The 24,897-nt window shown below is 41.6% G+C and overlaps 1 protein-coding gene across 1 annotated transcript in view; it reads right to left on the reverse strand.

Annotated features, from left to right (window-relative positions):
• Positions 1-5,084: 5,084 nt before the first annotated feature.
• Positions 5,085-24,897, reverse strand: part of LOC138966576 (organic cation transporter protein-like) — a 32,795-nt gene continuing 12,982 nt past the window's right edge. Inside the window, exons 3-13 of the mRNA XM_070338857.1 lie at positions 20,354-20,571; positions 17,579-17,682; positions 16,934-17,060; positions 15,818-16,023; positions 13,861-14,012; positions 13,493-13,721; positions 12,838-12,972; positions 12,349-12,434; positions 11,278-11,395; positions 9,207-9,279; positions 5,085-5,350 (exon numbers count right to left, since the gene is read on the reverse strand). Of these exons, the coding sequence (XP_070194958.1) occupies positions 5,165-5,350; positions 9,207-9,279; positions 11,278-11,395; positions 12,349-12,434; positions 12,838-12,972; positions 13,493-13,721; positions 13,861-14,012; positions 15,818-16,023; positions 16,934-17,060; positions 17,579-17,682; positions 20,354-20,571 (1,634 nt within the window). The 3' untranslated portion in view covers positions 5,085-5,164. The remainder of the gene's footprint in view (positions 5,351-9,206; positions 9,280-11,277; positions 11,396-12,348; positions 12,435-12,837; positions 12,973-13,492; positions 13,722-13,860; positions 14,013-15,817; positions 16,024-16,933; positions 17,061-17,578; positions 17,683-20,353; positions 20,572-24,897) is intronic.

Here is a 24,897-nt window from a genome sequence, read left to right on the forward strand (position 1 = left end):
TCTCGTGGAAGATAACAAGGTATAAAAAAAAAACGGGGGGGGGGGGGGGGGTTCCGGGCACCCAGGAACCCCCCCCTAGGTCCGCCCCTGAGCAGTGCCCTTTTTGTCGACCCGTAGAAAATGAGAGAGATAAACTTGGCTAGTAAACGTGACAGGTTACACAAAGGAATGAGAAAACAGAAACACGGAAATAAAGAACGAAAAAAAAGAAAGAAGGAAGGAAGGAAGAAAGAGAAGAACATGTCACAAGAAGATGGAAAAGGCGAATAGAGAGAAATTCGGAGAAGGTGAAAGAAGAAGACTTTCTTTATTTGTTTCTTTAGTTGGTGTTTAACGTCGTTTTCAACCACGAAGGTTATATCGCGACGGAAGAAGAAGACATGGAAGAAAGGAAAAAGGAACGTACAATAAAAAGAACTAAAAGAAGAAGGAGAAAGAGAAGAAGGAAGAGGAGATCAAAAGGGAGAGAGAAGAAAGAAAGAAAGGTATTAAAGATCAGATAACCTTAAAATCGATCTTTATTTACAACAGGGAACACACACACACACACACACACACACACACACACACACACACACACACACACACACACACACACACACACACATACACACGTACACACATACACAAACACACACACAAACACACACACACACACACACACATACCCCCGGCCCACACACACCCAACCAAAGAAATGTCTTTCATGTTCGTTCTTGTTTTTCTACGTGGGCAGCTTCTTTGGCGGCAAGGAACACATTAATTATACCGTTGCGGGGTAACTAGAAAACAGAAGGGTTTTATGTTAGTGTCACTGTCTAAGATGGAACAATTATTTCACTGTGCAACTCATTTCCTGTTCAAGAGAACATTCGTATGTACAATACTGTGAAGGTAAAACGAGAACATGACTGGAATGCACAATACTTGCTTGTGAGTGTGTGTCTTTTAATGAAAAGACATTCTCTTTATTGTGTCATGTAAACCATAGTCCTAGGTGCTTGGTCATCATTAGAGAGGGTGAGAGGGTGTGAGAGAGAGAGAGAGAGAGAGAGAGAGAGAGAGAGAGAGAGAGGTGTGTGTGTGTGTGTGTGTGTTAGATTGTGTGTGTGTGTGTGTGTGTGTGTGTGTGTGTGTGTGTGTGTGTGACTGTGTGTGTAACAGAGACACAGACACAGACACCAAGAGAGAGAGAGAAAAAAAAGAGAGAGAAAAAAAAGAGAGAAAAAAAAGAGAGAGAGCGAGAGAGAGAGAGAGAGAGAGAGAGAGAGAGAGAGAGAGAGAGAGAGAGAGAGAGAGAGAGAGAGACAGAGACACAGACGGAGACAGAGAGAGTTTATGGAGCAACATTCCATGCCATACCACCCATCACGTTCTGTTATCATTCGTGAATTTTCAGTCAGGTCTCCTGAAGTGAATGCCACCACTAATTCATTTTCTAAACCAAACTTGCATGCGTTTTAAAACCACGCCTTATATCCTTTTCACTGTCAGATGTGCACAAAACAAATAAAGCCTTAAATGTGACGTAGCATGACAAAAGTTGACATGTATACCAACAAGTATTATAAAAGGGGATCTTCAATGTCATAAATTTGAAGTTAATTGCATACAAAATTCGTTTCGTTAAAAACATTTGAAATTTCTGAAGTAAAACAGATAGATTGAGTCTGTTTCTTTTGCAAGCTACTTGTGAACAAAGTATGCCGAGTATCTTATTTTTCTACGTTAGAACACACACACACACACACACACACACACACACACACACGTACCTAAAGTGTGGATGGTTACCTAAGAGGCGGCACTGGGTGGAGTGCCTTTCTAGTGCACTTGCACTACAACAGCACTGGGTGCAGTACTCGCTCCGGCATCGAAGAATTTTGCACTAAAAAATGCACAAAATTTGACCTATTTCGTCGCCTATAGAGGACGGAAAGAATGTCATTTTGAACATTGTTATGACATTCTTTCCGTCAAAAGAGTCAATTTAACGGTGTTAAATGAAGCGACCATCCACACAATTAGGTTGCCATCCAGAGTTTAGGTTGCCATCCACGTGTGGATGGTTGCCTTATGGTGATTTAGGCAACCAAACCTGTGGAAACGGGGGTACACACACACACACACACACACACACACACCCACACACACAACTGAAAATGTGAAAATCTTCACCTACAGAAGTATTTTTAAAATTATTTTTAAAGCATGTCACTCGAAAGAGTAGTGTGCAACCTATGTAACCTTTTCCAAACCGCTGTCGCAAGTACGACTGATGCCCTAATTCCTTTATTTTATCGTTCCTACTCGTGGTCACGGTCGAGTGACACAGGTTAATTGGGTTGATGACAGCCCAGGCGTGGCGACTTAAATTTGGTTAACCACACACACTCACACACGCACGCACGCACGCACGCAAGCACACACACACGCACGCAAACACACACACACACACATACATACACACACACACACACACACACACACACACACACACACACACACTCGCAATCACATTGACAGACAGACAGACACCCCACACACATACACAGAGAGAAACAAAGACACACCTACACCTGCCGGCCCCCCTTTCCCCCCCGAAACACAGTCTTTGTGAGTTTTCTGAGCTGGGACATTTTCCAGTCAAAATAGCGAATCCAGAACGGACCTGGGATGCATGTTGTGTAGCTTTGTTATCGCGACACACTGTCACAAAAACAAACAAACTTGCACTTACACAACATAATTATGAGCATGCTGTAATCTTATTTACCCGTAACAAAAGGTGACGTTTTCATATATATCTGTTTCTCAAACGACATTACCCTAAAACTGTATTTTTTATTTCAGTGAATCTGTTTTTTCGTTGATATTTTCAACACATCTTGAAAGTTGCTTGTCAATTGGAATAGAAGAGAACAAAATTATCTTCCAATTTCACACGCGGTACAACGTTAGACAAACATCAGTTTGTGAATTCAGTTTTCAGCTTGACATAATGTTTTGCAGAAGACATTAACAAAGCCAGTTTCCACACCCGAGGCTTGCTGCGACCGTCATGCGCTCATCAACAAGGTATACACCAAATTCAAGCGAAATCACCGGAGAGTGTTGACATAAAGAACAAGAAATTCCTACGAGGTAGGAAAAACACCCCCGTCAAAGGGAAATAACCTTCTCAGTTGGTGGCAGTGACTGAGTGAGAATGGTTATTTCCCTTTGACCATGAAGATGTCCCTCTATAAGTCCTTGCATAATTTTAATCCACCAATAACTCCCTAACCGTGTGTTTGACTGGTCCCAATTTTTGTAAGGACCGTCTCAGGAATGTATAGAACCTGTTCACCAAGTTTGGTGACGATCAGTCCGTTCATTCTTGAGATCTATATGCGAACACAAACAAACAAACAAACACATGGAGCGAATCGTAATCTTAATCTTAATCCACCAATAACTCCCTAACCCTGTGTTTGACTGGTCCCAATTTTTGTAAGGACCGTCTCAGGAATGTATAGAACCTGTTCACCAAATTTGGTGACGATCGGTAAGTTCATTCTTGAGATCTATATGCGAACACAAACAAACAAACACATCGAGTGAATCCTATACACACCCCTATACCGGGGGTGTAAAAACAAATAGGCAGAGTAAAACCTATACAAGTCCTATAACACGGGTTGAATAAAGCAAAAACTGGTATGAATGAACTAAAAGGCACATACCTAATTCGTAATTTAGAATGGAAAGTTACTTTTGCTAGTTGAAACTGCCGATCATGGTAAATGCTGACGACACCTCTTGAATGAGCGTGTAGGTGTGTGTGTGTGTGTGTGTGTGTGTGTGTGTGTGTGTGTGTGTGTGTGTGTGTGTGTGTGTGTGTGTGTGTGTGCGCGTGTGCGTGAGAAATTCATGCCCATTCACTGATAGAGTTACACATTTTTAATGTCTTAATATGACCATTTTCTTCCATTCTCTTGTTGTTCACCTCAAGTGTCATTTTAAGTTGTATTACCCAATATTGACGGAATGTGTGATGATATCTTCTGCTATGGTCTGTTGAGACAATGATATCAAAATCGAGGTCGAGATTTTGATATCACTGTCGAAACAGACCAATGAGCAGAAGATATCATCACACAGTCAGTCAATGTTAGATATATTGCTAATTCTCTGGACATTTTGTATTTACTGTAAAGAAATTACAAAAGTATTTGTCTCAGTTTTGGCTGTTCCATATCCCTCCCTCTGATTATTATTTCTTTTTGTTCACTCTTTTCTTGTACTTTTCAGTATTTTAAAATGTCTTTCCTTTCAAAAAGTCTTTAGTCACTTGCTCAACTAAATTCTGGGATAATTACATTTTCATATATATTTGTTTGTTTTTAAATTTAGGTGTTTTTGTTTTTGAAGTGGGGAAGCAATAAAGAGGTCGTCGATATCAAAACTGATATCGACGGAAATGTCGTCGATATCACTTTTGCACTGAGCTCAGTTTTGCCCAATTGACCAATGGAAATCCACGTAACATATGAAATAGCAATATTACCCAATATTGACGGACTGTGTGATGATATCTTCTGCTATGGTCTGTTGAGACAGTGATATCAAAATCGAGACAGGAGGTCGAGATTTTGATATCACTGTCGAAACAGACCAATAGCAGAAGATATCATCACACAGTCAGTCAATGTTAGATATATTGCTAATTCTCTGGACATGTTGTATTTACTGTAAAGAAATTACAAAAGTATTTGTCTCAGTTTTGGCTGTTCCATATCCCTCCCTCTGATTATTATTTCTTTTTGTTCACTCTTTTCTTGTACTTTTCAGTATTTTAAAATGTCTTTCCTTTCAAAAAGTCTTTAGTCACTTGCTCAACTAAATTCTGGGATAATTACATTTTCATTTATATTTGTTTGTTTTCAAAATTTAGGTGTTTTTGTTTTTGAAGTGGGGAAGCAATAAAGAGGTCGTCGATATCAAAACTGATATCGACGGAAATGTCGTCGATATCACTTTTGCACTGAGCTCAGTTTTGCCCAATTGACCAATGGAAATCCACGTAACATAAGAAATAGCAATATTGTGTTTTATTGTATTGTATTGTTTATATTGTACTGTCTTGTTCAATGGTTCAGGACTTTGAAGTCAACACTAGCTCTCAGACTCTGACGTCTAGAGATGAACTGTCATTCGTCGGCAGACTCTCTTTCTCCCAGGCTTCGATGTCTTCGATGGTGTGCGGCAGTTCCCTCCCTCTGGTTTCCGGGATGAAGCGAAAGAGGACGACCACAACGAAACACAGGCTTCCGATCATCACGCCTGGAGCCCAGATAGCAATGTCTGCCTGAAAATAAGATGAAAACAAGTCGCGTAAGGCGAAAATACAACATTTAGTCAAGTAGCTGTCGAACTCACAGAATGAAACTGAACGCAATGCAACGCAGCAAGACCGTATACTCGTAGCATCGTCAGTCCACCGCTCATGGCAATGGCAGTGAAATTGACAAGAAGAGCGGGGTAGTAGTTGCGCTGAGAAGGATAGCACGCTTTTCTGTACCTCTCTTCGTTTTAACTTCGTTTTCAATCCAAACATATCATATCTATATGGTTTTGGAATCAGGAACCGACAAGGAATAAGATGAAAGTGTTTTTAAATTGATTGCGAAAATTTAATTTTGATCATAATTTTTATATTTTTAATTTTCAGAGCTTGTTTTTAATCCAAATATAACATATTTATATGTTTTTGGAATCAGAAAATGATGGAGAATAAGATGAACGTAAATTTAGATCGTTTTATAAAATTAATTTTTTTTTTACAATTTTCAGATTTTTAATGACCAAAGTCATTAATTAATTTTTAAGCCACCACGCTGAAATGCAATACCGAAGTCCGGGCTTTGTCGGAGATTACTTGACCAAAATTTCAACCAATTTGGTTGAAAAATGAGAGCGTGACAGTGCCGTCTCAACTTTCACGAAAAGCCGGATATGACGTCATCAAAGACATTTATCAAAAAAATGAAAAAAACGTCTGAGGATATCATACCCAGGAACTCTCATGTCAAATTTCATAAAGATCGGTCCAGTAGTTTAGTCTGAATCGCTCTACACACACACACAGACAGACAGACACACACACACACACACATACACCACGACCCTCGTCTCGATTCCCCCCTCTATGTTAAAACATTTAGTCAAAACTTGACTAAATGTAAAAACGACAAGAAAATAAGTTGCTTTAGTTATTAATAACAACAACAACAATAACTCAACAACAACAACAACAACACAACAACACAACAACAACAACAACAACAACAACAACAACAACAACAATCACAACTACCTCATTTCATTTCCTGCCATTATTTGAAGAAGCAATATCTTAAGCCAACTGATCACCCATTCCTTATAGTTTGGCTGTTGTGTATCGTGTTGGTCCAATTTAAAAACCGAGAGAACGAGGTTCAAATTAATGTTTTGTTTTGTCAATAATCAAACGTTCCATAAACTTATCTTTGTACATTTAGACAAGTTTTGACTAAATATTTGTAGAAAGACTGTCATTCCGGACTATGGGATGGCATTTTGGTTTGGATGCTTAAACATTATTGGATGAGTTTGTTGGTTTAAGCGTGTTTTATTCAATTTCTCATAAACACGTTTCAAACAATAACAACATTAAGAACGTTAACAAGCAGATTGCTTATGGACACGTTCTTGAAATGATAATCAATACACATTCCGATAGCAAAACATGGCGAACAAGTGATAGCTTCAACACTTATCTTGATAATCTTTCATTATATTTTATACAAATAAGATGAAGAGAGAGAGAGAGAGAGAGAGAGAGAGAGAGAGAGAGAGAGAGAGAGAGAGAGAGAGAGAGAGAGAGAGAGAGAGAGAGAGAGAGAGAGAGAGAGAGAGAGAGAGAGAGAGAGAGAGAGAGAGAGGGAGAGAGAGAATGCCGGGCTGCATCAATTGCACAGTTAATATAATATCAGCCGAAGCGATTAGTTAACATAACATAGTCTTGTACAACAGAGAATATTTTTGTGTTCAAAGATATAGTTAAATCAATATTTCCAAACAAGAGTGTTTTGCAGTCTAGAACGTGTGTTGGCAGACTATTTAATAAAATGGTTCTATGTTCTTTAAATTTTGGACAGTGTAACAAGAAATGTTCAGAATCTTCCGGGCATGCTCCACACGTGTACATTCTAAATTATCAGAGAGGTGTCGGTTAAAGGCACAGTAAGCCTCTCGTAAACCATCACAGATACGGTCAGGCTTTTACACACCGGCAGTACAAACACCCTTTCATTTAAACACTCACCGATTGAGAACATCCTAGGTGCCCTCCGTAAAGAGCGAACAATTTTCAAAGAATTTATTTTTGCGTGGTTTATTTTACCCCTTAGCCATCGTGAACCCGTGTGATCCAGTTTCCCTTTTTCACAATGTAGTCGTCAGTTAGTCATTTGAATGCGACTCGATTTGAGCTTATTTACAATAGCACGTTTTTATGCACGAAACAAACGGCTGTGGTTCACAAGAACTCTAGCGATGGCTTTTGACTGTTGAGAGGAACGGCGATATGCATAAACCGTCGTCTGCTACGACCCTTGCGTGACCCTGCTTCCGGGCTTTTCTTTTTTCAAACTTTCACAACTTCGAATTGTACTGATCTTGTCTTGATGAAAAAAGAATTCTTTTATGATTAAAGAATGTTTGTGTAACATGCTGTCAATTTATTATTTAGATTTTAAAAGTTAGGTCTAGCGCAAAAACGCACCACGGTCCAAAAACATTTTGATAATCATCGATTCACGGCTATCGCCAGTTTACATCGATAGAATGAGACCCGAAGGGAAGTAGGGCTAACTCATGTTTGACCTGAGTTCAGGATGGGTCCAAAAAGTGTTCGAGACAATCTGCAAAATTAATTCTTTCAAAATTGCTCGCTCTTTACGTAGGGCACCTAGAATGTTCCCGTTTGATGAGCGTTCAAATGAAAGGGTGTTTGTACTGTGTGTAAAAGCCTGACAGTGTCTGTGATGGTTTACGGGAGGCTTACTGTCCGGGCGTGATTTCCGGTATTGAATATTTATAACAGCCGTCCAGTACCAAAACGAGGCGCCATTGTTGTTGAGGACCAAGTCCACGAAAATAAATTCTTTGAAAATTTCTCACGCTCGACAGAAAGCAGCCAGGATGTTCCCGTTCGGTGAGCGTTCAAATGGAAGTATGCTTGTACTGTATGTAGACGCTCGGGGAGCTCTGTGATGGTTTACGGGAGGTTTACCGTGCCTTTAACTAAGTCTTGTTGCAAATCGCTCATGTTTAATCTCAACCTGCTGTGAAATACCTGTGCCTGGCGGTTGCCTAAATAATAATACTGTGGAACAACAACATCTCCATCGGTCAAATACCTTTTAAATTCACCAACTGACTGCGTTTGTTGTATATTTTCTGGAAGATTATTCCACAAAGCTGTCGTTGAAGGAAAAAATGAAGATTTATATAACTCACTTCTGCACAATGGAACCTTACATTCAAGAGGGCGTCGTCTGTGGTAAGGATTTACATCGGAAACCAGGACCGGCAGTTTGGAGTATAAATATTCTGGGGTTAAACGATTTACAATTTTTATAATACAGCAAAAGTTTATGACGACGTCGCCTTTCTTTCAGGGGCACAAAACCCGATTCGTTATACAGTTTTTGGTGTCAGTAATAGATTAAAAAAAAGAAAGAAGAAGATTGCATTGTATTCTTTATCACTTCCTGAATTCAAAAATATGTAGATATCTTACGTTTACGCTGAACATGTGCTCAGAATGAAAAAACCCATGGGTTTATGGAAATTACGTACTAAGTTCCCATGCTTCGCGGAGACGAGCCTTACTATATCCATGCAATACCGATGATGACTAATTTTCAGCATTGATCTTTTAGTTTTGGGCCAAAAGATTAACCAAATGTTGTGATATTGCTTCACGCGACTTGTTTTTATAATTCTTGTTTTCGTTAGTTTTAGTACAGCAAGAATTTTTTTAACGTACTAAACGACCCTAAAATGTCAAAGCAAAACACCGATTTTAAATGGAAAATAGATGTGTTTTCTTGAGTATGTGTTTTATAATGTAATTATTGCGGGAGGAAGGGAGTGTGATGCGTCTTGTGTATACTTACAAGATCAGTCATGAATGGGGCTAACATCCCTCCAAGTCGACCGGCAAAGGACGCCACCCCAAGGGCTTGATTTCTGTAGACATCAACAATGTAACAAATGTTTGTATGTGTATGAATGTTCGGAAAAACTTCTCTTTAAAGGCACAGTAAGCCTCCCGTAAACCATCACAGAGCTCCCCGAGCGTCTACATATAGTACAAGCATACTTCCATTTGAACGCTCACCGAACGGGAACATCCTGGCTGCTTTCTGTCGAGCGTGAGAAATTTTCAAAGAATTTATTTTCGTGGACTTGGTAAACCATCACAGATACTGTCAGGCTTTTACACACAGTACAAACACCCTTTCATTTGAACGCTCATCAAACGGGAACATTCTAGGTGCCCTACGTAAAGAGCGAGCAATTTTGAAAGAATTAATTTTGCAGATTGTCTCGAACACTTTTTGGACCCATCCTGAACTCAGGTCAAACATGAGTTACTTCCCTTCGGGTCTCATTCTATCGATGTAAACTGGCGATAGCCGTGAATCGATGATTATCAAAATGTTTTTGGACCGTGGTGCGTTTTTGCGCTAGACCTAAATTTTAAAATCTAAATAATAAATTGACAGCTTGTTACACAAACATTCTTTAATCATAAAAGAATTCTTTTTTCATCAAGACAAGATCAGTACAATTCGAAGTTGTGAAAGTTTGAAAAAAGAAAAGCCCGGAAGCAGAGTCACGCAAGGGTCGTAGCAGACGACGGTTTACCAGTGCATATCGCCGTTCCTCTCAACAGTCAAAAGCCATCGCTAGAGTTCTTGTGAACCACAGCCGTTTGTTTTGTGCATAAAAACGTGCTATTTAAATAAGCTCACATCGAGTCGCATTCAAATGACTAACTGACAACTACCTTGTGAAAAAGGGAAACTGGATCACACGGGTTCACAATGGCTCAGGGGTAAGATAAACCACGCAAAAATAAATTCTTTGAAAATTGTTCGCTCTTTACGGAGGGCACCTAGGATGTTCTCAATCGGTGAGTGTTTTAAATGAAAGGGTGTTTGTACTGTGTGTAAAAGCCTGGCCGTATCTGTGATCAGGGCCGGACTAGGCTAAGAGGAGGGGGGGGTTGCTAGAGGTGGTGCAGGGGAATATCCCCCCTGGCGGCAGGGGCGAATCAGTTCATTTTATGGGGGGGGGGGAGGGGTTTCAAAAGTATATTGTGAAGATATGGGTGTGAAGGCGCGAAGCGCCGAGCCTAGCAAAGCTTGCTAGGGGGGTCCGGGGGCATGCCCCCCCGTAAAATTTTGAAAAAAAGGATGCAAACTGGTGCAATCTGGTGCATTCTGAGGATGATCATACCAGTTTCAGGCAGCAGATTTTGTCACTGATTATAACCCCCAAAATTGAAACTCAATGTAAAATAAAGAAATGCATACCTCATTCAATATTTTTATATTTTTATATTTATAAGGTGGGTCCGGAAACCCTAGAACAACCCTCCCCCCCTCGTCCGCCCCTGGGCGGGGTCAAGGGGCAGAGCCCCTTGTGGGGGTCAGGGGGCGAAGCCCCCAGAAGCTGATGGGTAGGTCATATTCTGAGATAAGAAAATGGTCGCTCCTTGCATGAAACGGCATAAAATAAGCAATAATAAAAAATGTTTTAAATAAGTAAGGTACATGTTCAGGCTAGGGGGGGGTTGCGCAACCCCCATAACCCCCCCGGTAGTCCGGCCCTGGTGATGGTTTACGGGAGGCTTACTGTGCCTTTAAGCGCGCCTATTTCCTTTATTGGTATCAGAGCTCATCATTCCCGCTGCACCCCACCTTGTTATGACAAAATAAAAGAGGCTTGTGTCAATATTCCCTGAAAATCATTAATGCAGCGCAACACAGCCTCCCTTCCACCCCCCCCCCCCCCCGCCTCCACGAGCCGCCAATCACTACCCTACCCCCTAACGCGTTCTTGTGGGCAACCATGATGAATAGAGGTTAAAAAGTACATAAAATTGTGTCTTATCTTTTTTTCTTATTTTTCAATTTTCGGAGGAGAAAATAAACCATGAAAAAAACCCACCCCACTGACCTCATATTTGTGGGAAAGAGCTCTGGCGTGAAGAAAAAGACGAGAGCAAAACCCCCTGACGCTCCCAACATCCCCAACATAGCTGTCACAACAGACAGTGTTCCAAGCGTCGCGTTACCTGAAAACGCGTAAAACAACAATTAACATTGTCGAAGAATTTTTAAGTATGTTTTATTTCAATCTAAACAGGCCCCACTTTGTAAAAACAGTATCTTCATATTGATAAACATTCGTTTGGTTTCCTGGATATAATTATCATAGGCACAAGATACATTTGCAAAAAAAGGGCAAGTTCTTGTTCTTTGACAGAATGTCTAACATTATTCCTCGGTGATTCATAGAAGGTCTTTTTGTTATTGCACAGATACATCATTTTTTGGGGTGAAAATACAAAACAGAGCAAGAAGATTGAACCGTAAGTCTAGAAGACGAGTATTTCCCAAATGGTGATACTGGTGCTAAACAAAAACACGATTCTAATGAAAAGAGGATCAAACGTTTTTACAATGATTTTAACTGTTAATAAATCACGTTAAAAATGATCCTGTTAATGCAAGGAAGAGTGTGACGATGAACAAAAATACATCACACAATGATACTTTGGTGTTCTAAATACCTAAACAAAATACAGAGAACCCAAAGTACTTTTTATTTCGAAAAACAAATCGTGACAACTCAATAGACCAATTCCGAAAATAAATATGTCAGGTTTGTATGGACTGTGAAAGAGTGAATGCCCTTGCTTTTGACTCGGACAAACATTGGAGGGGCCAATCACTAGTTAGGGATGTGTCCGAAACACTAGAGCAGGAGCACGTGTGAAGTTCTTTGTCAGAAGAAAAGCAAGGGCATTCACTCTTTCACAACCCATACAAACCCGACGGAGTTATTTCCGAAAATCGTCTATTGATAATCTAACAATAATAAACCTGATTATGGTCAACATCTGTTAATAATGGACACATTTTTCCCTCTCCCGTGTTATAGTGGTCCGCCTACGGGGCGGGTTGAACGCTTTGCTTGGAATTTCGTTAAAAACCGATTGTATTATGTTTGTGTATTATCACTTACCAGTGAAGACTCTAAAAATGCCACTGGCGATAAGCCCCACGCCTGCCAGGATGAACATGCCGCGTGTCGCTGTCTTTCTGCCAACTCTGCACGTGAGACACACTGGTTACAACGGCAATTTGTTCAGGATTGCTGAAGCGAAAGAGAGATCGAAGTATGAGGTAGGTCTGTATGCCTTTATTTTTTTGCTTCCCAAAATATATGTATGATTGAATATTGAAAGATTGAAAGTGAAACAATAGGACACAGACATTCACACATACACAAACATAGGAACGAGAGAGAGAGAGAGAGAGAGAAAGAGAGAGAGAGAGAGAGAGAGAGAGAGAGAGAGAGAGAGAGAGAGAGAGAGAGAGAGAGAGAGAGAAACTCACGCTCGCACACTCACGCACACGCACACATACACACACACACACACACACACACACACACTCACCTGCCCCTCCCACACTCAAGCAGAGCTCACAACCTGCCCCTACACCAGCTCACCTATCGAGTATGAAGTAGATGACAAAACCAGTGGGCAATTCCATGGCGGCTGTCAAAAAGTAGTTCAGAAAGCGGTTTCCATGGAGAGTGGTAGACATCATATAGAGAGCAAAGAAGGCGAAGGCGCAGGTGAACCTGAATCAGACATTATTAAAGGTACATATACCTTCCTTTCTGCGCACAGGATCATTTTCTGTTTACACATCACAGCCAACTGATATTTGGACTCTGAAAGTATAACACCATGAAACACACTCTTAGTTGTATGTGTTCACACGCCATGGAAGCGCTCCTCTATACCGACCAACAGGTCAGGGCTTAAGTTGGCAGTCACAAAGTTTTTGCATCAAAATCCAGACAAAACAGAGACCTTACACGACAAACAAACAAAAACCACACACAGACACAAAGACACCCCCCGACATACACACACACTACTGAGTTTGAAAGAAGAAAGAAGAAAACCCAACAACAACAATAACAACAACAATAAAAGCCAGCGTATCAGTAACATCTTTTTAGCGACTGCACACACAAACTTAAAAACAAAACAAAACAAAAACAAGAACAACAAACCTTTGTGAGATCTGACAACGAGAGAGAAAACACGAACAAAAGCATGATTATGAAAAAAGTAAATTGTATTTGAGCCTACCAAGTCAGCCAAGTGACCAGGGAATGGATGAAAAGGGTCCGATGCCTGAAGATGTCCAGAAGGGTCAGTTTTTTGGCTTGCTTATGTTCCAGAGTCTCTGCCAGCTTGGCCTCCAGCGCTGTCAGATCCGAGCAAAGCGTTGTTGTGCCGTTGTCTCCTCCGTTACTGGCCTTGCCCTCGACCTCAGCGTATCCATCCACGTTGCCATTGACAGCGTCGGCAGTTAGCTCTGAACACACGAGACATACACATTGAACTTTTACTCTGCCACACCGCCTGAAAATCTGGACAGAGTTATTTCCCTAAAACATGGTTGTAATTACGTCTTATATCGTATGTCTTGGTCATTTTGGGGGTCTAAGACTCACGAGAATTCTCTGTCTCTGTGACGCTGTCATCTAGAGTGCTGACGATGACAGTGAAATCCTTTCGGTTAACTCGTGCAGCTCGCTCCAACACGGTCACTGCGGCGTCTTTCTTGCCGTTTGCCACCAGCCAGCGCAGCGATTCGTCAATGTACCTGCACAGACAAACGTCAAATGGGGACCTGTGCTACCTAAAAGTCCCAGTTAAAGGGTATAGTTTTCTGCTACATGGGTATGTTGTTGTTAATTGTGAAGAATATTTCCTAAATGTGCTATTTTTAGTAACACGAAATAAAATTATAGTTATAGTTCTTTTTTCTATGGTTGATATAATTTGTTATCTGGATTCTTACAGTTAGGCAAGTGGATATATCCATTAGTCTATAAAATGTGATAAGTCAAATCATCATATAATATTAATTGTCAGTAAGTACTGGTGTCACATGACTGATGTGAAACTTTTGATTGGCTAATGGTAATGCGCTTTAAACTGTTAGCACACTCTTAGAGTGCGCTAACAGTTCCAGAGAACGTATTCATACGCCTGTGCCACAGTGAGGCTGTGTCCCTTCTTTCGATTTGAGGAGATTCTTCTCATCCGCCGTGTTAGTGACATGTAGCTTATCTTCTCCACATTACCAAAATGATGTTTGTTAGTTGATCTTAAAATTCCCCGCTGCTAAAAGCACAAGTGTTTTTCTGACAGATTTCGCGCTAGACCATGCAGCATTTGGAAGTCGAATAGTTCGATTGACTGTCATTCGTACATGTAGAAAACGACAGCGTCAGTTCAGTACTGAGATGAACGGTTTTAGCATACTTCAGAACAACGATATAAATAGAACACGCGAAGTCTTCAAAACAATCTTACCATGTAATCAAAGCACCAGCCTCCCAGATGAATGCAGACACATTACGAGAAATAACATACTGAATCTATTATTTGCTAATGAGCAAAACATCGTGTCACTTTTACATCAGGGGACGTCACTCAGTTGCTTGGGGGTTGTTCAATAATTGAGAGCGTGGAAGATCTGGTACATTTTTCGCTACCAACAATGTAAACATTAGCTCATTCATGTGTTTTTCGGTAAACTTTTCACCCCCTCAAAAATAGGGTTTCTTACCTTACTGAGGCTCTTTAATGACTTAATAGGCCCCAGCCTGGTATAAGAAGCCCCTAATTTCCTCCAAAAATGTGTAAATCAAGGGAGAATTTATTAATTCATAATATTTTTCAAGGGAGGTAAAGAGTACTCTTTATTTTATGTATGATGCATCTATAGTATACTCAAAGAGGTGTCAGAAAAGTGACTTTTTCTGAGGCTGACTCAACCACTTTAAAGTAGAATATAAGAAAAACTTTAAAAAAAAAGTCAACTGTGTGAAAAAATATAGGCATTTTTGTACACAAAAGATAATTGTGTTATGAAAACAAAACAACACTTTTTTGGGTCAATTTTCAGGCAGCACTAGGGCCTTAACAAATATGAATTGATCGTCAAGTATTCAAACCACAAAAGAAAGAAACGTGTCATTGACGTGGAACGATTGATCCCCAAACGTTGTAAGGGCTTACAAGAATCATGGCACTCGAGAATCAATCGGTCATTTCAATGCACAGCATTATGATACGCTATCACAGCTGCAGTAGGAAGCTGAGGGATAACAAGGCAGATAGAGAATACTTCAGGTATCGCCAGGGATTTGAGAGAGAGAGAGAGAGAGAGAGAGACAGAGAGAGACAGAGAGAGACAGAGAGACAGACAGAGACAGAGAGAGAGAGACAGAGAGAGACAGACAGAGACAGAGAGAGAGAGAGACAAGCAGAAAGACAGACAGAGACATACAGAGAACACTGGTTGAGACGCACAAACACACACACACACACACACACGGACGCACAGACACACACACACACATACACAACACACACACACACACTGTACCACACACTGACCACAGCTGCAGCAGACTGGTGAGAGCAGACACGGCCGACAGAGCGTACTGCAAGTATCTCCAGGTGAAGTCCCGCAGCAGGAATGCAGGGAGCGCCATGACGCTGGCACCAAGGCCCCAAAACAAGGCGTCCATCAGCAATGCCACTGCCCGGTACTCCTTAGGAAATAACTCTATGGTCATCGTGGCCTTCACCCCCACCACGCCCTGAAGCAGACATGATTTGCAGTCACAAGATGTTTGCATCAACGTCCAGTCAAACCAGAGACACACACACACACAAAAACACCCACAAAAACTAGTAAATATATGCCAGCTTTTGCAGATTTTACTGCCAGAAGCCGCCCGGCCTGGAAGCGTTCCTCCACACCGACAACAGGTCAGGGCTTAATTTGGCACTCACAAGCTTTTTGCATCAACATCCTGTCAAAACAGACATCTTACACGGCTACCCCCCTCCCCCCCCCCCCCCCTCTATAGCTGTACACACTCAAACAATCGAGGGTTTTACATGGGATAAGACCATCCGTACGCTTAGACACATACATGAACCAAAAGGCAAAAGCGTTTCGTTTCGTGTCTGTTTTGACGGATGAGTACCCCCCAGGATTACCCCCCCCCCCCCCAAAAAAAAGTAAAAAGAAGAACAACAACATGACGACGAATGAAAGTAAGCACTCGTAACACTGAAGAATTGGATGCAGAAAACTTCACCGATTAAAATTTCATTTGATAAACAGGAATAGTTACGGGTCATTTTTGAGCACATCGTGGCTGGTGTTAACAAATTACTGTACGGTGAATGTCCCTAGAACTTTGTAAGGTCCAATTCGCCAGAACATTTAGTAAAGATGGCTCCTAAGATAGTACAACAGTCACATCCTCTTACATTTACCGAAAACAGTACATAATCCCAGTTGTAACTTTTGGATCGTGATCGTTTTATGCTGAATATCTACATCAACATTTGCCTGTCATACCTCAATTTTGTGTGTATTTGTTTCTCTTCTTTCTTTCATTTCCGCATTCTCGTGACATCCAAAGAGTTTGTAAACTATAGTATTGACTTGAAGTACACAAGGGTCCCACGCGTACTTGACATCGTCTTTAGCTTTACCTGTTGAAATCCTCCCACGAGAAATTTGAAGACCAGCAGGGCAGCGTAGTTGGGTGCCAGTCCAATGGCCATCCCTACACCCAGCAGTCCCAGCTGTGAGGCAATCAGAGTTGGCTTTCGTCCGAACCTGACATCAACATGTAAACTGATAGAGCTACATTGAGTTCTTTGGAAAAGATCACTATAGCCTACTACTCGTTACATTAAAAAAAACAAAAAAACAAACACAATAACAACAACAACAACCACGCGACTGATGCGTTTGGGAGAAGATCTTTGTGATGAGGCCACGTTTTAGCCATTTATAATGCTAGAAAGGCCATTTATTCTCAAAGTGTAAGCAGCAAAGTACATAACCTAGAGAAAACAATGCTTCTTGAGCTTGACTGGCTGTGATATTTTGTTCACAGCCTAACAATCTTTTATTAGGGTCCTGTATTATGTTTGCCATATTCATGATAATTTTTGCTTTGCTGCCGATAGAATTACTGTAAAGTAACAATTCAGCATCGCCAGTTGTTCATTTACCGTCATTACACAGTCTTGGATTCATAGGTATAGTATTGCTCTCGTGGAATACCTTCAGGATTCCTCTTGAGCGCAGCTTTAGCAGTAATACGATTAAAGTCATGTTTAGTCACGTACCTGTCTGAGAAAATGGAGGAGAGTACTGCGCCACAGCCCTGACCGAAGATGACCAAGGTTTGCACCAGTCCACCCAGCAACTTCCGGTCACAAACCAGGTCAAACTTAAAGAAAAGAAAAAGTTTACATGTGTAACTATGTGTGTGTGCGCGCGGGCGGTCGTGCGCGCGATTTGAAAAGCATATCTCAAAATCTACCGTTATGAAAATTGACACATCACACATTTGTGAGGGCATTTGTCAGAGCCGGTTCCCTTTGGTTTTGATAATTCTAATCCCAGTGAAGCTGAAGGTATCCCACGAACGCTATACTGTAATCGACTTGAGAAATTTTCATACCGATAATACATGATAAAGAAGGATTCTTTGTGCCCGGCTACGGGCTACAGTTGAAGATGGAAGTTCACCAAAAATTGGGACCATACTAACAACAAGAGGCGAAGCCTTCACGGCTCACGTAAGAAATCGACAAACAGTAACACAAACTCAATCACTCCGTCACACATACACACACACACACACACACACACACACACACACACACACACACACACACACACACACACACACACACACACACACACACACACACACACACACACACACACACAGTAAGCATAGGTGAAACTATATATATGCAAGAAAGCGAGACCCTGGATCTGCCAAGAAGTCTCGGCCCGCTCACAATAACAATGACCGAGACTTTCAGTAATTCCTTTGCGTGACGTCTAACCCTCTTACGTCATAATGTGACGTCTTCAAATAGTTTCTATCACACACGTCGAACACTTTTGACCGAGACTGACGTAATCCATAGACTCGGAAATGTTAAAGTTTCTACCACAGACATACACACATACATACGCACGCACGCACGCACAGACAGACAAAGTTTATCATCGCATAGGCTACACTTACGTGAGCCAAAAATACGGTGGGTAAAATTGGCGCCCCCATTTTTTGAGCAAACGTCACCCAAGGCCACTTTGGACGGGTAGAAATTCTGTAGTTTCCAAGTCTATTTGTGTGTGGTTATCCAAGACTATGGATAAAGCTCGCGTAAGAAGATTACGTCACGGTCAAAAGTCTTTGACGTCAATTAATGCATCATGACGTCATGCCTCCCTGTAGTCTTTTTCTCTCGCGCGGTGTGTGTGTGTGTGTGTGTGTGTGTGTGTGTGTGTGTGTGTGTGTGTGTGTGTGTGTGTTCATTTTGTGCACATGTGTTAGTGTTAGCGTGTGAGTGTTAGTGTTAGTGTGTGTGTGTGTGTGTATGTGTGTGTGTGTGTGTGCGCGTGCATGAGTCTGTACTCGTGTGTGTGTGTGTGTGTGTGTGTGTGTGTGTGTGTGTGTAAGAAAGACTGAGAGAGAGGGAGAAAGAGTGTGAATGTGTGTGTGCATGAGTTTGTGTGTATGTTTGTGTGTGTATGATGAGTGTGTATATGTGTTTGTTTGTAAAGGTGTGTGTGTTCGTCTGTCTGTGCGTATTATTTTGTTTGTTTGTTTGTTTGCTTAACGCCCAGCCGACCACGAAGGGCCATAATTATCAGGGCGGTGCTGCTTTGAGATATAACGTGCGCCACACACAAGGCAGAAGTCGCAGCACAGGCTTCATGTCTCACCCAGTCACATTATTCTGACACCGGACCAACCAGTCCTAGCATGCACTAACCCCATAATGCCAGACGCCAGGCGGAGCAGCCACTAGATTGCCAATTTTAAAGTCTTAGGTATGACCCGCGGCCTGGGTTCTAACCCACGACCTCCCGATCACGGGGCGGACGCCTTACCACTAGGCCAACCGTGTGTGTGTGTGTGTATGTGGGTGTGTGCGTGCGTACATGCGTGCGTATGTACATGTGTGTGTGTGTGTGTGTGTGTGTGTGTGTGTGTGTGTGTGTGTGTGGGTGTGTGTCTGTTTGTATAAGAGAGAAAGAGAAAGAGAGAGAGAAAGAGAGAGAGAGAGAGAGAGTGAGAGAGAGAGAGAGAGAGAGAGAGAGAGAGAGAGAGAGAGTGGGTGAGTGGGTGTGTGTTTGTGCGTGTGCGTAAGTGTGTGTGTGTGTGTATGTGTGTTTGTGTGTAAAGGTGTGTATGTCCGTCTGTCTATGTGTGCGTATGGGGGTGTGTTTTGTGTGTATGAAGTGTGTGTGAGAGAGTGAGTGAGTGCGTGTGAGTGAGTGTGTATGTGTGTACGTGTGTAACTTGGGGTATGTGTGTGTGTGTGTGTGTGTGTGTGTGTGTGTGTGTGTGTGTGTGTGTGTGTGTGTGTTTGAGAGAGAGAGAGAGAGAGAGAGAGAGAGAGAGAGAGAGAGAGAGAGAGAGAGAGAGAGAGAGAGAGAGAGAGAGAGAGAGAGAGAGAGAGAGAGAGAGAGAGAGAGAGAGAGAGAGAGAGAGAGAGGTTTGTCTTTCGCTGGGGTATGCAGTGCCTTGGCGTTGCACATCTACTTAATTGAATTAAATGTTGGGGGATGAATTTCCTGCACGGCTGCCTTCATTTTTACGAATGTTGTAGCCGTGTCAAAGTGACACGTTTGCACGCGATCACGACTCACTCACCCCGTTTTACGCAGTTTATGAAGAGGTAAAAGAAGACCTCAATTAAGTAAAAATGCCGTACGTTTTTGTGTTCGTATTTCACAAGTTGAAAACGACGGTGGGAAACCCCACCTGCAACAATGGGCCCAAGTGTGCATGTTGTATTTTTGTCATTTGTACTTTGCAGCTTGTTGAATATCAGCAAATCGAGTATTATCCAATTAAAGAAAATAGGCCAAACCTCTGTACGGAAAGACAGTTCTCTCCGGTAGTCATACTCATAACCATAGGGACAGGGGTACTGATGAGTGTCACCAGAAAGGTTGCCCTTGGAGACAGTAATTTCGCATTTGCCGTAGCCTGTCACGTGACTGTCATTCCAGTCCACCGTTCGCAGGTCACTGGCGACGTCACTGGTGTTATCTGGCCCTGCACATCTTTGACCAGTAACTGCCCTTCCTGTGACAAGAAAAACAGGAAATGTATTTTTAAAATATTATTAGAACATGTCTTTGAGCATCTGAAATCACAGACGTATCCATGTTTTCATTGGGTTAGAGAAATCTTCTGTTCAAAAACTTGCCACAAGTCTATCGAAAGGGTGTTAAACGGCTTTGATTGTCATTTTCTGCTAAGATTTGGATCTGACTGCCATGCGCACACATCTCTCCGGGATTGAAGAATTTCAGATTTATTTGGCCCTGTATTCAGGTAGGATATGGTAGGGGCAGTCTATGGCTATTTTGTGAAAGGCAACGATCAACGACCAGAAATAAACAGAGTCTAAAACATATCAGCAGCTTCTAGTCCAAACATGCTGAATTTGTTAAAATCAAGCACACACAAAAACACCTCTGTCTGCTTGGGCAAATAGGAAGATGCAGCTCATTTGATGTAATACTACCCCTGTCGCGTAAGTACGTCTGTATGCGCGCACTACATAATCTACAAAGGCACAGCTACAAACAGTATAAAATGTTTAAAATCTCAGTCGACCACCATCTAATAATGGTTATGTTTCGGTAGCCTACATCCCTGTTATCAAATGAAAAAAGATGCAACTTACACGGACCAGTCAACTCATTCACTCAACTCGCTTGATATACATCCTTGCTCCCTATTTTCTAACTTTGAAAATCTTAAACTGTACAGATTTTGTCTTGGTGATAAAGGAACACTTTAAACAATTTTGTTGTTACAATGTTTTGTCTTGCAAGTTGTCAATGAATTATTTAAATTTTAAAAAAAGAAAAGAGAGAGAGAGAGAGAGAGAGAGAGAGAGAGAGAGAGAGAGAGAGAGAGAGAGGGAGAGAGAGAAAGAGAAAAAGAAAGATTAACAGCTATTGTGTTTTCAGCGTAGCAATAGGGTCCGATATTTAGACGAGACAAGTATAATGTCGACGAGTCGCATTATACTTGTTCGAGCCTAAATATCGGACCCTATTGCTACGCTGAAAACACAATAGCGATTATATAGCTGTTCTGACCTTTATTTGTTGTTCCAAACTTACAAAATGACAGTTTTTGCGTCGATGCGTTGATCTCAGGTTTTGATAGCAGACGCCGTTTCTTATGCGCATTAGTTTTGCGCAGGCGCCACACTGACTTTGGAATAATATTTGACAACACAGCTGTTAAACAGCTTTTTATTAGTTCATTCGTATACAACAAAAAGAAGTTTGAGTTTTTTTAATTTTGAACAAGACTACTTATGAAGAAGACCAAAACACAACATCAACGGAAAACTAGAAACAACTGAAGAACTAGGATGCAACAAGTGCAGGCCCTTCAATCAGGGGTGGGCTTATGATATGCTGGGTGATCTTAGAATAACCCTTTTTAGCGGATGAGCGTATGATACGAAGAGCGGGGCACGAGGTGAGTGTCTGCAGAAAAAATGTAATAACTCCTAAAATACTAATTATCCTGCAACCATATTACAGTTGTCAAAACCCGAAATTTAGCGCTACTTATTCACGTTGCTCTTTTTACAAAAAAATGCGTATCTATTGAATAACTATCCAAAACACAAGGCAGGTCGCTGATTTGTGGTCGGGTGCTCTTATGAAATACCCCATGTGCGCTTATGATAGCTTGATTTTTCGGATCGGATGCGCTTATGACTGGTTTTTCGCTGCGCTGCTTAGTTCCCACTTTCTTGCTACCTTGTTGCTACTAAAACGTATACATAGAGAATACTACATGGCTTGCTGTGTCGTACCAGATTTACACGAGTTACTTTTTTAAATATTGATCTGCGAGCGAAAGCGAGCTGTTCACTATTTGAAAAAGTAACGAGTGTAAATGTGGTACGACACGGCAAGCCATGTAGTATTCTGTTTATCCTACATACTGTACTTACGTGTATTTTACTGAAAATGTCCTGCATTCGAGGCAGCTAAATTGAAGACGCTTGTTTTGGAACCTCGATCTCTTCTAAAGCCTCGTGCAATCTATTACGTCAAAGCAAAGAAACGTCACTCTGAAAGTGTGGCGTGACGTGTTAGTTCTAAAGATTCATCGAGGGTAATTAGCGAGCGCAATTTGTGTTTCTATAATGACGTTTGTCTCGGTGACTTTGGCATCATAAGCAGTGGAAAAACAGGTCCCTGCCAGACATGATTATACACACGTGTGATTTGAACGATTATTATTTCACGGGTGTCTCTCTCACGTATGTAGGATAAACATTATTTTATTTAGCCCTTTGCCACGACAAGGTTTGCCGATACCGGCACTTGTCTAGACAGTGACGTCATTCATAGATGACGCCAATCATAAATGACGTTTGTCAAGGGAACTTATGCTTTCAAGTGTTGCTGCTTCCAGTGACAGGAAGGTATAGAGATAATATAAACGAACGCAGAAGAAGAAGAAGAAGAGATAATATAGTTCTCTGCTTCACCAAATGTACGAACAATAGTGAGATGTTTTGTGTCTTTTTATACTTCCTACTAATACTGCCGACAAACTAGCCAGAATTGCACTATTGCGCCTAGACAGAAAAAGGGTTAGACAAAAATGCAGCCTCAATGACATCTCTCAATTATTTCACGCTCATTATCCTAGCTAAAACACACACCACTTTCATATAAAAGGAATGTTGATTTGAAAACAAAAACACTAATAGGGTTTGAGATGCGTTCTGTTTGTAGATGGAGTATTCTGGGATCATGGACGGCAGTGGTATTGACCTGGACATATCTCAGGAGATTCAAGTGGAAACTACCCAGGCTGACCCAGGACCACCCCCAGCCAGCAGCACGCCTGCGGAGCCTGCGAAGAAGGACAGGGGGAAGACTCACCTGTGTTCCGCTTGTGGAAACACCTACAAGCACTTGCCAAATCTCCGGCGACATTATCAGGGCTACTCACGAAGAGGGTTTCCAGTGTTTCATCTGTAAAAAGGCGCTAGTTAGTCAAGTCGCGCTGGAGTCTCACTTGAACGGCCATGAAAAGAAGAAGCCATTCAGCTGTGCTGCCTGTAAGAAGACTTACCAGAGCAGGACCAGTCTTGCACAGCACTCCTGCAGCAGCAAACCACAGAGCTTTCCGTGCGATGAATGCCCCAAAGTGTGCCCATCGAAGAAGGCTTTAACTCAGCACAGGCTGAAGCATGCACCAATGCCAGAGTTTCGGTGCCAGTTTTGTGGCGTGGAGTTCAAGTTCAGACAGGGAAGAGGTTATTCACAAAATAGTTAACCGCACTAGGAGTGTGCTCTTGGGGATGTTTATCGTCATTCTGAGACACTGGCGTAGGCTCTTGAGCCTCTTGATTGCCATTCTGAGATGCTGGAGTAAGCCCAATGGAATTTGGAATTTTATCCACTATTATTTTGTTTTGATCGGTTACAACTATTTTGCAGCCTTTCTCAGCGCACTCTTTTGGTGAAAAATCGAATGTTTTTGTGCATAGCCTCCGCTTGCCTGTCTCCGTGTTAAGCTGAACAAAACAATACCGAAGCTTATGTGCTTCATGTTTATCAACTGTGTGGGTTATGATTTCTTTGAAGATGGAGAACCCTTCTCCACAATGGTAAGGCCCCCCCCAAAAAGTCTGTTTACGGTAACCCGACCGACCCTATTTTTTTCGCGCGACCCTAGACTTTTTTTTTGCATTTGGGAAAAAACAACAACAAAAAAACACGTAAAAATATGTTTTTTTGGAGAAAAAAAAAATCCCGACCTACCGACCCTATTTTTCTGGCCTATTTTACCGTAAACAGACCTTTTTTTTTGGCCTAACATCTAGAATCCATGATCTGTAAAATGAGAACATTTAATTAAGATCATTCAGGTCATCAAGCAAAAAACTAGGCAGCGCAGCGAAAAACCAGTCATAAGCGCATCCGATCCGAAAAATTCAAGCTATCATAAGCGCACAGGGGGTATTTCATAAGAGCACCCGACCACAAATCAGCGACCTGCCTTGTGTTTTGGATAGTTATTCAATAGATACGCATTTTTTTGTAAAAAGAGCAACGTGAATAAGTAGCGCTACATTTCGGGTTTTGACAACTGTAATATGGTTGCAGGATAATTAGTATTTTAGGAGTTATTACATTTTTTTCTGCAGACACTTACCTCGTGCCCCGCTCTTCGTATCATACGCTCATTCGCTAAAAAGGGTTATTCTAAGATCACCCAGCATATCATAAGCCCACTCCTGATTGAAGGGCCTGAAGGGGAGAAAAAGAGAACAGCTAATCCGTACAAAGCGAGCAGACGGCAGCGACGTTTCCAGTTTGGGTGAATGGCATTTATACTTGTTAAGCGAATTTTTCA

Source organism: Littorina saxatilis, linkage group LG5, assembly GCF_037325665.1.
Source record: "Littorina saxatilis isolate snail1 linkage group LG5, US_GU_Lsax_2.0, whole genome shotgun sequence".
NCBI lineage: Eukaryota > Metazoa > Mollusca > Gastropoda > Littorinimorpha > Littorinidae > Littorina > Littorina saxatilis.